Below are 13,753 nucleotides of genomic sequence, written 5' to 3'. Positions count from 1 at the left end.
TTATTAGGGATAGTCCTGAAGATGTATGTCAAGTACTGGAGGTAAGAATCAATCAATCAATCAATCAATCAATTTTTTTTAATAAGCATATAATTGTCAAACTTGACAAAATACCATCAATAATATGTATTCATTGTTTTTCTGTTTCCATAGCAACTTCTGAAGCAGATGTCAAAGGAAGACATCCAGCCAACCTTGTACACATTCAATGCAGTGATGAGGGTGTTAACCAAGAACCGTGACGTAGGTCGTTTCTACGGAATGCAGGTCATCAACGAAATGAAAGCCATCGGCATAGGTAAGACTACTGTTAAGTCCCATAGCAAGTGGCTCGTACTTGCCAGTGGGCATGTACTCGCATGGTTTGGGATATGTTTCAAATGTGGAAGATATACACACTATGTAGTAATAATTTCAATTGAATTAATACAGCAGAGCGTGATCATGTTTCAAAAGACAAAATTTGGGTGTGCAAAAAAACTGATCAAACCTATCAAAAGACATTGGAAATACCCAGGCCCGTACATACTGGGATGCGGGGGGTTTCACAAAATCGCCTCCTCCCTGGAAAAAAGTCCACTTTTTCAAAATCCGCACCCCTCCCAAAAAATTCCTGCAATCATTTTGTTGCAGGCTGTTTATCAATGTTCTAGAAATCCCAGGGACCTGAAATAGTACATCAAAATGATCTTCTTATAAACACATGTGTTGTTATTGTTTGTTTTAATTTCAGAGCCAAGCCTGGGCACATATGCAAGTTTACTGAATATACATGTTAACCCAAGTAGGTATACATTGTAATATTTGCTGCATATGAAAATATCCTCAATTAACTAATTTTTCTGTAAAAATCACTTGTTGCTTTTATGCAGGTTGGTAATCCAGTGCATGTACAGTTGTACCACAAATATATGCACTACAGTTTTTGGCAGAGAATTACAGCAGTTGTTTACATTTTGAGAGCTTGCACAGTATAAACACAGAAGTTGGGTTCTGATTGGCTGATTTAATCGTCTGAGAATCATAACAACAGACTGATAATCTTATTGGACGATTATGCCTCAATACATTGTTTGGCGCGCACAAAACTCAGTGTGTCCCTCATTAAAAGGGCGCTCGTGTCAATCTGAGCAAGTTCTGAGCTGGTCTTCTCTGAAACTAAGTGTAGATAAAAATGTGGTCTTCCTGGGCACCATCAGAGATATAACTAATTGGACTGACTCCCGCAAGTGAGGTTGACCAACTGAAAAATGTATGCGTAATTTTCCAGGTCATTTTCAAGTCAAACTTTGGTGAACTGATTTTGTGCAGTCGTGTGTCCAAGTTAATTTTTTTAACCTGTGTGAAATTTTGAAAAGTATAGAACATTCAGTGCGTGATCCTGACACAATGGTACGCAAAGACACACACGCATTGGAAGTGTCGCTATGGTCAACGACCAAAGGTACACAGGGTTTTTTTGAGGCCATCACTTTTGGAATGCTATGGTGTTTCAGTCATCGCAAACAAGCATTACCCACTGACCGTGATGGTGAGCCTTTAGACCTAGAGACAAATGCTAGGATCATTTATGGTTGATTTTTAAAAATATGGAAACAAATTATAATTTTGTGTCCAGAAAGGGCGGCATTGTAATTTGTGTTATCTATTTAAGAGTTAAAATACATTGGTTTTGTATGTAAACTGAGCTCAAAAAGAAACTTATATTTTTTTACAACTTGTGAATCACAAGGTCATATCTTAAAATACTGTCAATCAAAATGAACCAAACTTACACACAGGATTACCTTAATACTCTACTCAAAACACATGTCAGTAACCAAGCAGTTGTCCAACTGACACAACAGCAAAATGCACTGTCATGGGACAGCTTCCTGGACTTCCTTCACTTCCACAGCCCAACATTTGGCACCCAGAACAAAAAATCGGTGAGAATGCACACAAGATCCTTGCACAGATGATAAAACGGTGCTGCTTTCTGCTTTTCACACACTTTTTTCATGAAACAGGGCTGGGCTGTGAATGTGGTCCAGGAAGCTGTCCCATGTCAGTGCATTTTGCTGTTGTGTCAGTTGGATAACTGCTTGGTTACTGACATGTGTTAAGAGTAGAGTATTGAAGTAAACCTTTGGTTCAATTTGATGGACAGGATTTCAAGATATGACCTTGTGAAAAATTATAAGTTTCTTTTTGAGCTCAGTTTATTTCTTAATAATAATAAGATTATGAAGTGAACATAAATTATTATGTTGCCTTTCTGGAAACAAAATTATAATTTCTTGGGGATTTTTTTTTTCAAGTAAATGAGTGGATTCATCACTGATTAAAAATGGTTCTAGTACAAAGGTATAGGAAGAGTTGTTGAAATATTTATTTGTTTATTATTTGCAGAATATCCAGTTAAGCAAGCTAATGTTTTATATGACATATTGGATGACCTAGAAGACCAGGAGTTTGTCCTAAGACACCCTCGTGATGGTAAGCTTGCCTCATTTTACATTGGCTAGTATTCACATAGTAGGAGTAACATATGTTCTTGATTTAAATTGGCCTTGTGCTGAATTCATACTTGATCAGTTTTAACAACAATTTGTGTGTGCTCTTTTAAGTGCCTGCTTTCATAAGTGTGGAACTAAGAGATCGATACCCATCACTTTTGCAAAAGCAATATTTTTACAAGTTTAGGAACAGTTGTTCATGCCCTTTTAAGGTGCCTTCTTTCATTGTGGATCTGGGAAATCAATTCACCTCAATTTTTCAAGTTGAAGAAATGTAGCTTTTGAGGGACTTCACTAATCATCATGCAACCCGAAACTCTGCACCTGAGCAGTTACAGCAAATATGGCGCTGTACACATAACGTAATCAGCAACTGTTCACATCAGTTTACACAATCTAAACTGGATGAATAAAAAGTAAAATAATATGCACCATAATCTGACTTTTTAACAAAAATAATGCTTAAAAATATTATGTTGAATGTCGCCAAATTTGCCGATGCTGGTTCATTTCGCTATTCAACGATCGCCAAATTGTGCGCTTATCCCAGACTGAGTCTGCAATGCAACAGATGACAAAACTGATTGAACTCACACACCATACAATTCTAATACCACTATCGTTGTTGATTTATTATGTTATTAACTATTTCAAGTATCTGATAAATGTAAATAAATAATAAATAAATTTGCAAAATTAAAATATTCTGATGAGAGGTGGTGTTTGGTCAATGTTGGACCTTGCATGTTGCAAAATATGATTTCTTTCACAAATTTCCTCCAACTTTAGTCCCAAGCTGCCGAAGAATTCCTTGATAGATATCTTTTGGACCTGGTGGGATTTTAGATATTAATATCAAAAATAATTTGGCAAAGAATGATTGATGAACTCTCAATTTTCTTTCTTATCTCAATAATTTTGAGAACCTGGTTGTATCGGGCGATATGAAATTGGCTAACTGGGCAACATGTCGCTGGATTGGGTGACATCACCAAATCAAGCGTCATCACCAAATCAAGCGCTTATCCCTGACTGGACTGTAAGGATCCAAACATGGAAGTTGGAATGTTCTTACACCAAACATTTATCTCTATTCAAAATTGACACATCACAATTGGCAACATTGTCAGTTACCTAAGGGTATTAAATAAAAGGCACTAAATTTAATGCCCACGTGACCCATGGGCACCGCCATACCAAGACCACCAAGTGATCAGTAGATGTGCTACAATGCTAAGAGATAGGAATTTTTCAGACAAATATCATCAAAATTGCTGAAAATTTAAAAGGCTATTTAATTATACATTGGGGGATTCTGTTTTTTTAGTATGTTTTCAAGAACTAAATTTTGAAAGTTTTGATTGACGGAAAAAAAGAGTTATCAACGGAAACTCTTACAATAATACTACAAAGTTGCAAAAAAATGACAAATTTGCTAGAAAATTTGGACATGCATCCGGCGTTTCCAATTGAATACACAGGAAGCCCACCCGCTGTGCCAAAGGTCACTTTTCCAGACATCCTATCTAGACGCTGTAATGTCAGCGCCCATCTGGTTATGTGGGCATTAAATTAAGTGCCTTTATTTAAATGCCCTAAGACGACTGATTGTACTCATTTTACTTGATCAGATCACATTTTTATTTTTTAGTAATGAAGGTTTTATGTCATTTTGGTTCACTATATGGTGACAGTTTTAATCATCATTTATAGGCCAGTCGAGAGGGTAAGGACCTTGCAAAAATGCTCACATCCAATGTTTTTAGATCAAAAGATGCAGGAAATTCTGCAGTATAACAATAACATATTAAAAATAATGTAATAGTGTAATAAAATATCAATAAGTGCGAAAAAGGAGACGATTTAGGGCACTGAAATGACCTGTTCAGCACCCCTAGATCAATTTTGTGCACCATCCAAGCGGTAAAAGGTCAAAATTATCGTGCGCATGTCAACATAAAGAGTAATTTGAAAGACTTTAAGACCAAAATTCAACTTGAGTATATCCAAATTAGTAGTAGTTTTGCACGCTCCATGCGCAATTGTTTAAGGAATTTGGAGGAGGCGCCATTCTGCATCCTTGCACCTTGCTTCCTCAGTATACTAACCTGGACCCATCAATCGTCCAGGCAATCTTCCACTGCTCTGGTTGTCTTCTCTTTTTTGTCAGTTCTTTTTCTTTGATACCTTGTACTCATCAGTAGCACTCCATTTTGATGGGTCTTTGACCCCTGCTACATTTTTCCACATTCTGAACAGCGACCTTGAAACGAACTAAAACTTTGATGGAATCCGTAATCGTCAATCAGAAATCATTCAGTATCAATTTGTTCATATTTTGTATTTTCAATCAAGAGAGGATGCATGTATGGAATTGAATTCAGTAAGCAAGGAAATTGCTGTAAATGCGGTTGCAAAGTGCACACTACATAATCAATTTGAAGTAAATAAGTTTAACCAGTCTTTCTTCCAACTAGATTTACCTACGAGTGTCAAAATCCCACACACCAGTCAGGCATGTACTTTTAGAAAGTTACAGGCCCTATAGCAAAAGTGCACACCATTGGCATTGCAGGCGTGTGTAAAAGTCCAACCCTGGACATACCCTACAGAATGAAGCATTTCATATGCTTATGAAAGAGTCAAGATTTGAATATACTTGAAGTGTTTTATGTAAAATTTATTTGTTATTATCTTGTGGTTTCTTTTCAGAGTTCTTCTTCTTTGAAGCCATGTGTGTGGTAAGTCATTGATTTTTAATATTTCTAATAAATGTTTATTTGGTTTGCTGTCAATAAATTTTATCAAATCTTAGAAATCTCTACTCCGAGTTTGATGACATTTCCAGCATATTATAGCTTGTAGATAGTCAAGTGGAAATTTGATTAAAAATTGTTCTTTCAATGACTTTGTCTACATGTTTATAGAGGCCGTCAGCCTTTCGCCATCAACATCATCACAACTTCAATGCTATGGTGCTAGCCATAGGTTTTCAACATAAAAAGTTATTTCTCAAGAGCTATCTCTTAAAAGAACCATTGAACCAGTACTAGGCTTGTTTGCACTAATTTTCAGGGCTGGATTTACCTTTTTGGGGGCCCTGGGCCAGGCCGAAATTAGGAGGCCCCCAAACGCACCGTGAGGAAGGCATGTGCACTCAAGTGGCCAAGTTTTTAGATTTTACTAGGACATTTGACTATTTTAGCCCAAATTGAAGCTGAATTTTGCTTAGTGCACGCAAAATTTTGCAATTTTGTACAGGCTATTTTGCCCCAAAACTGGTGTTTTTGGCTAAAATGGAAGATGCACACTACACAGAGCAATTTTGGGGGGCCCTGGGCCTGGGCCCATGTGGCCCTATGGTAAATCCGGCCCTGCTAATTTTAATGCATTTTTCATGCTGATGCCAAATATGGTCATGAAAATTTACAATTCTGAAATTTTTGAATTAAAAAAAAATATTTGAAACTTGTCGTCTGCAGTCGACTCCTGCTTGTAGAGAGTTAATAACCAAATCTTTATTATCAAATTAATTGTGTCTTTATTATCAAATTAATCGTGTGCGGCTTCACAACTTCCAATTCCGTAGGCATCAACATCCGGCTACATGTACTTCAAACTTTTTAAATAAATGTTCAACTGATTTCAACCAAATCTTTATTACCAAATTAATCGTGTGCAGCTTCACAACTTCCCACCCCGTAGGCATCGACATCCGGCTACATGTACTTCAAACTTTTTAAATAAATGTTCAACTGATTTGATTTTATTTGAAAATTAGCTATACTCTCAAGATATTTACAAAGCAATTCAAATCAGAAGAAATACTAAATTATGAGTAATTTCTTAAATCCGAGGTTATGTTTTATGCAAAGAGGATGTAAAGAAAAGGAGATAGATCCAGCTATCCTCATACAAAATATGTGTGTTGCCGCTCATTCAAAAGCAATCACGCTATTTAGGTTTAACAATAAAATACAACAAAAGGGTTCGAACCCATGACGGGTGTGATACACAAGTATTTTGCAAATTGAATTTGGGCCCTTTTTTGTTGTTGAAAGCAATAATATAAATAGTGTAAAAATGATGCACAAAATGGCTTCAATTTTGATCTTCATTTTGCAAAATTTCCCAACTTCTGAGGGGAGGGAACACCCCTCCCCCTGCGTATGGATAAACAATTCAGTGGCTGTTTTCACTACTGTATTAGACGCTTGTATGTTTTAGGCAATAACTTAATAATTAGGCCTACAGTAATAGTACAAGGTGTCCCATAAAAAGGTTACATGTAGAAAATGGACCGCATTTTGTGATGGTACAATAAAACAATGTCATTTTTTCAGATATTATTTATTCAGCCTTCTTGTAACTGTTTGCAAAGTTTCAGATCCGTATCTTAAACGCAACTTAACTTATGAGCGCAAGATGACAGGGGTGTCAAGAGTGGCTAAGCATCAACATATCACATAACGAAAGTTGAACACAAGCACATCTTTGTTTTCATATTTATTTCTTTATTACTTTTTATGTTTCTCATATTTTTCATTTTGAACTTATTGCACAAAAGAAACATCTCGAAAAATTAAGTATTGTACACTGAAAATAAATCAGTTTTATAGAGCTTCATGACTCATGTTGGTAAAAAAACAAAGGAAGATGGTCGTTAGAGAAGAACACGTTCTGCACGCTGTATCTCCCGTCATCAACATAGTGAAATGAATAACAATCTTTTGCATTCAGGCCTTGTTTTGATTTTGTTGACTTGAAACCGCTACTGTTTGTTGTTACATTGCTGACTGAACTCTTGAAATAAAACTGAACAAGTTTTATTCATTGCTTATCAGAATAAAACACTGCATCTGCCATGCTATGGCTGGGCCTACTCAATTGCCCCGCCAAATGCACGGTGGCTGTGACGGTGGTATATTATGAACCTCGTATTGCATTATGTCGTGCACGTAAAGAGCTTGCTCAGAAATGCGTGAAATGCGGGCTAAGTACGAAGGTTGTGAACTTGACATTCACAGGGTTACTAGCAGAGGGTACATAGATTATGTCATGAAAAGGATACTTATATTTGTTAACATTAACTTAGATTATTTTCAAAAATCTACATGTAACCTTTTTTTGGGACACCCGGTAAATAATGTAACTTTTTCTAACTAAAATAATAGTGTCAAAATCGCCTTCATTTTGCCAAATTTATAAAGCAATAATTTATACAATAACAGTGAAAACTTGACCATGAATTAAGCCGCCATAAACAAATTTTCGACTTTTTCAAACTAAAATTTTACATAATAATAGTGCCAAAATGGTCCACCAAATGGCTTCAATTAGGTCTTCATTTTGTAAAAGTTTCTCACTTCTCAGGGGGCACATCCCCCCTCAGACACCCCCTGCATTGCACACGCGCTCCGGGTACAATAAAGATCTAATTTGCGCCCCCGTATTCCTGGATATGCGCCTGAATAATGTTAATTCAATGCATTAAAATTTGAATTGAATTGAAATGAATTTAAGTGATTTTCATTTCAATGCATTGGAATTGAATTGGAATAACAATGATTTATTTAGTTTGGACATGAATTGAATTGGATTGGAATTGAAATAATTGTGTGCAATGAAGAATTGAATTGGATTAGAATTGAAATCATTTTTAATAATGTTAATTCAATGCATTGACAATTGAATTGAAATGAATTTGGGTGATTTTGGGTGAATAAAAATGATTCGGCTTGGGCATGAATTTAATTGGATTGGAATTGAAATAAGTGTACGCAATGAAGAATTGAATTGGATTAGAATTGAAATCATTTTGAATGCATTGAAAATTCAATTGAAATGAATTTGGGTAAATAAAAATAATTTGGCTTGGGCATGAATTTAATTGGATTGGAATTGAAATAATTTCTGGAGTGAAATAACACTAGATAACATCTATGAAAATTGATGTGAATGCCCTCTTTCTGTGATACAAGTTGCAGAAAAATTCGACTCTGCAAACTGAAGATAACCTCGGTTACGTGACACCTATATTATCTATTCATACAGATGGGGGGAAGGGGCAGTATTTTTGACAGGGAGTATAGATTCAAAATAACAGATGTGATTAAAATTATGCAAACTTATATCATTCCTATTAGAGTTGCCCCTCAACAAGAAATTGCCCAAACTATATGCTTTGCCTCTTCTGGTGACAAGTGTATTGTAACTATTAACTAAATGTGCACAGAGACGCAGGGCAAGTGAAATATTCAAGATGGGCAAGTGGATTTCCAAATGGACTTGCCCGACGGGCAAGTGGAAATTGCAAAGTGCCCCGGGCGCTACCCTTAGGGGGGCGCCAAATTGACCAATTCAGCATCGATTCTGCGCCTCCACACGATGAAAGTCAAAATTTTCGCGCGCTTCACACACATTTCAGCACAAAATCAATTGAAAGAACATTTTCAGACCGATATTCAACTTCTAGTAGTCAAAATTAATTAGTGGTAGGCCTTATTTGTCCAAAATTTTGTACAATTGTTTCAAGAATGGGGGCGCTATGCCACTGCCTGCATCTAAGATATTCTCGGGTGGGGGTAGAGGCGGCAATTTGGTTTCTTGCCCCGGGCACTACCAACCCTAATTACGCCACTGCCCAACCAGCCCAGTTTTGGAGCTGGGGGAGGGTTCGGTGGGTCGTCTTCAGACTAGTGATGTTTGGGGTAGCTGGCCAGGTCTATGCGCAGACCCCGTTCCGGATGTGGGGGTGGGCTGGCAAGATATCTTGCATTTTTCCGTGTTACAAAATTTAAATTCTGTGTTACAAATTGGACGATTCCGTGATTTTCCGTGTTACATTATAAAGTACTGAAAAGTTAATACAAGCATGTTTTAAAAGTGTTATTTGTCTTATATAATTATATGTACCGTTTTACTGTAGTCTCCCGAGTTGCATCATAGGCCTAGAATTAATGCTAGAATGGATTGTTTAATGGTTGATTACTGCTAAATTCTCACTTTTCTTTGTTTTCTTTTGCAAATCAACACAAAAGTTATACATTTTACACAGTTTTTCACTATTTTGTGGCATTTTCAAATTTCCGTGAGCAAACCCCGAATTCCGTGAATTTTTCCGTATCACAGAGAAATCATGGCTTTAGGGTACGGCATGTTTTTCAGGGGGATCAGGGTCTGGACCTTTTCTTTTTTGTTAGTTTCAATGGTCGTGTCCGGAAATATTTGGAGGTGTGTTGCCCCAGGTGGGATCCACCATCCAAATCATCAAATTATATTTCCAGAATCCGTTCCCACCCTTTTGTTCCCCATCAATGGGAAATCTCTGTAGATACTCATACATGTGTGTGCATCAGTGTGGTGCTCTGACTGCTTCAGCTATTTCCGCAAAAAATAAAAGTTAATTGAGTCTATCAAAATTGGCTGTGTGATGAGTTGTTTTTTCTCTCTGTGCATGTAGCCTAAGACCCTCTGAGGACAAGTAATAGATACTGAATGTTCAACAGGAAACACTTGACAGCTGAGTACATATTGACATTGCTCTATTCAGAAATATCTTTAAAATAGATACGTGCAAAGCATTCATAACAAGTTTTCTTCAAAACAAGCTGTATGAGACGTGGAACATTTCATGGATGTCATAAATATGTACTTTGTGGTATTTGAAGATTTGAATCAAAGAGGCAAAAGCTGTCGTCTGCAAGTACAACGACCTTAAGTTTCATGACTTGTGGTTACTGTAATCCGATAACTATCATTTGTAGCATAATACAGAGCTGCCAACCTTTCTTGATCCTGCAGAAGACTTCCTCATTTGCTGACAATCTTCTGTCTTCTGCAAAACATATTAAATCTTTTGCATTTGCAGCCATCTGGCTAAATCTTCTGCATTTACAGCCATCTGGCTTAAAAATCAAAACAAAATCAATTATATGCCCACTGTCCTGTCCTTTTGCAAAAAAAAAGGTTGAGTAGCCTTGGAAAGACATTTTTTTTTTTTTTATAAAGCTAACATCCAGGAGCTTTCGGGGCGCTGACCCCACGCAAGGGCCACTGCCCTTGTCGCGAGAGCGTCACATCCTAAGCTTTTTTTACACTTAGCAGAAATCTTATGCATTTACATATTCCAATGTTTTGCAGCTCTGCATAATACCCCGCATAATACAAAAAAGTTTTAGGGGGCACACATTTGAAAAAACAACCCATGAATATGTCATTGATCTTATCTTGTGAACATGGTGCGTAAAAAGGGTGTAAACGAAGGATATTCAAACAGATTCTAACAATGTATAAATACAAAAATATTTTAAAGCTTTATCCAATGCACCAACATTTCTCTCACTGGGATATTTAATTGGTGAGAAAACTTTTTTTAGAGAACAAGTTTATATGTCTTTTAATATGTTTTTTGTACATTTCTTGTAGTATCCTTAAGGGTAGACAAGGTATTGTTGGTCGAAGAAGTCAAAAAATCTATTTTCATTATTTAAATCAATATATAAGTGACAAATAACACTTTGATGTTCTGCAACAGTTCATTCTACAAATCATATACTTTGAAAAAAGTTGCTTGATTTATTGCTGTTAACGAGTTATGTATGTTTTACAAAAGTGTTGTTGTTTCAACCCTCTTTACAACGTAACTCAAGTACCCCAGGACCTACAAAAGTATATCTGTGATATTTGAATTCTTCTACACACTCGCTAAAATGATCAATGCAATTTTTGCCAAAGCTTACTACCATTCGCAAGATGCTGTGAACTACCAAATCGTAACAGTTTAAAATATAGTTGCTAACCTTAAGTTTGATAGCTTTTGGTTACTGTAAACAGATAACTATCATCTGTAGCATAATACAAAACAGGAGAAAGCAATCACTTGGCATGGTTTTTTAGGGGGCACACATTTGAAAAAAAACATGAATACCGTATTTCGTCGAATAGTCGCCCCCCCTCAAATAAACGCCCCCACCAGTTTTTTCAACCAAGATGTTTCAAAAATTCCGATATTTCCATGCTATCTTGTGTAGTAAGCTTACCAAGTTGCTCACATGGTCGCGAGTAGCAGCAATAAATGGCGAAAATCTGCATCCGAACCGAAGTGAACCAAAAGTCAGTGTCAAAAGGTCATAGTTCGTCATTTTAGCGTGACTTTTAAGCTTACCTAATGATTTTAACGGGAATTTTCGTGCTAAAAATGACCTCTAATAAACGCCCCCCCCCCCTTGGGAAAATGTAACGCCCCCGGGGGCGTTTATTCGACGAAATACGGTATGTCATCTTGTGAACATGGTGCGTAAAAAGGGTGTAAACGAAGGATATTCACACAAATTCTAACAATAATGTATAAATACAAAAATAATTTAAAGCTTTATCCAACGCGCCAAACATTTCTCTCGCTGGGATATTTAAAGCAGTATTTCGTGATCCTAGCATCCTCTTTTTACGACATTTTTCAGTAGATATCTAAGAAAAAATCTTATTCCCAAAATTTCAGTTGATTCCGATTTTATGTTTGCGAGTTATGCATGATTTAATATGTGTATGACACTGCTCCATAGGCCACTGTTGTAATTTCTTTTTTAGAGAACAAGTTTATTCATGTTTTAATACGTTTTTTGTATGTTTCTTGTAATAGGCTATTCGTGTAAAATGACCTATTTTGCCTTTAAGGGCTCGGATAGCGATGTTTTCACCTATTTTATGTAGGACAGTTGTGTACCGGCAGTCATTCTTTCCGGACACCATTAGGCTATGGAATAACCTGCCTCAAGATCTCATCAACTGCACATCCGTAGCTGGATTCAAGCAAGGTGTGCAGACCATCAAGCTCCGTTAAGCCAGCCTGGTTTTTTATCGCACAGTAGTTTGTAGAACCTTATCACCTGCACTGTATATATCTTCACTTGGCATGCACACAGCCATCACAGTACGTGATACGCCAGAGGCAGACTGTACTTTACGGAAGAGAGAGAGAGAGAGGACCTGAAAGCACCTCAGACATATTTACATATATATATACTGTATAACTTAATATGACTTATCCTTCACTTTTAAGGGATTTATGCACAATTTTAATTCTTTTATTCCTTCGCTGGGATCACTGAATGGGACTTTAGGGACATTAAGGGCCATACTGGTCAAAAAGTAATTAAACTAAAAACACTTCAGAATGTATGATGTACAAGAATTGTAGGAAATTTGAATAGCATTTGCAAGACTAAGCCTAAGTTTAAAACAAAGGGGAAAACTCATTGATTGACTGTTCATCTAAGCCCAAACTGAAACCATCAAATAGGCTCCATTCCAAAAATGCCTTCCAATCCCCCTCAACATACCTGTCCCCTTCTCCATCCCTCTTCACTAATATGCTAATCTATCTACCCCCCCACAAACACACACACAAACAGTATAAGTGCTCCCTTCATTTGGTGTGGGGGAGGACACACATAAGGTTGTTAGTATTATAGCTATCCTTAAGGGGGTACTACACCCCTAGCCAATTTTGTGCCGATTTTTGCATTTTTTTCAAAAATTAAAGCGCAATGGTGATAAGTAAGATATGTATATTATAGGGGCAAGGACTACCACTACTCGGGAAATTTTATTTCAACACAGACAAAAGTTGTGGAGTTACAGTCAAAAATGAGGGAAAACCAATATTTGATCAATAAATCAATAACTACTTGCCTTGACCTGCTGAATTTTCAGTGCAGTAGTTGTAGTCCTTGCCCCTATAATATACATATCTTACTTGTCACCAATGCGCTATAAATTTTGAGAAAAATACAAAAATAAGCACAAAATTGGCCAGGGGTGTAGTACCCCCTTAAAGCTCTAACAAAATTTCAAACAGGTCTATTGCATTAAACTAAACTGTATTGATTTAAAGGGCCATAGCCGATTGCTAATAACCTCATCCCCAGAACCCCAGATTTTACTGGAAGTGGTATAAATTTTGTTATCATAAGAATGATACTATTTTTCTCATTCACCCTGTGAAATTTCAGGGCACAAAGTTATTTAGTTTAAATGTTATGAATGAAAAAGTGCACCTTTTTGGTCAACCAATAAATTAATACACAGTGTTCCTAAGGGGCTAGAAAAATACATTTTTAGCTCTCATATCAAAATGAATTGAAATACCGGCGTCAAACTTCACTGATGGGAATTGGTGGTATAGGTCGTTCAATCAAGAAGAAAACTTTATATAGTTAAATCAGGTCATGCCCCTTTAATTGAATTAAAAGTGT

The 13,753-nt window shown here is 36.6% G+C and overlaps 1 protein-coding gene across 1 annotated transcript in view; it reads left to right on the top strand.

Moving 5' to 3' along the window:
* The window catches only part of LOC140147905 (small ribosomal subunit protein mS39-like), an 80,169-nt gene that overhangs the window by 32,206 nt on the left and 34,210 nt on the right, over nucleotides 1-13,753 (top strand). The window contains exons 11-14 of the mRNA XM_072169696.1: nucleotides 154-298; nucleotides 734-784; nucleotides 2,392-2,478; nucleotides 5,211-5,239. Coding sequence (XP_072025797.1) covers nucleotides 154-298; nucleotides 734-784; nucleotides 2,392-2,478; nucleotides 5,211-5,239 — 312 coding nt within the window. The remainder of the gene's footprint in view (nucleotides 1-153; nucleotides 299-733; nucleotides 785-2,391; nucleotides 2,479-5,210; nucleotides 5,240-13,753) is intronic.

This window comes from Amphiura filiformis, chromosome 3, assembly GCF_039555335.1.
Source record: "Amphiura filiformis chromosome 3, Afil_fr2py, whole genome shotgun sequence".
Taxonomy (NCBI): domain Eukaryota; kingdom Metazoa; phylum Echinodermata; class Ophiuroidea; order Amphilepidida; family Amphiuridae; genus Amphiura; species Amphiura filiformis.
Note: the sequence above shows the minus strand (reverse complement) of the source record. Positions and strands in the feature narration are given on the sequence as shown.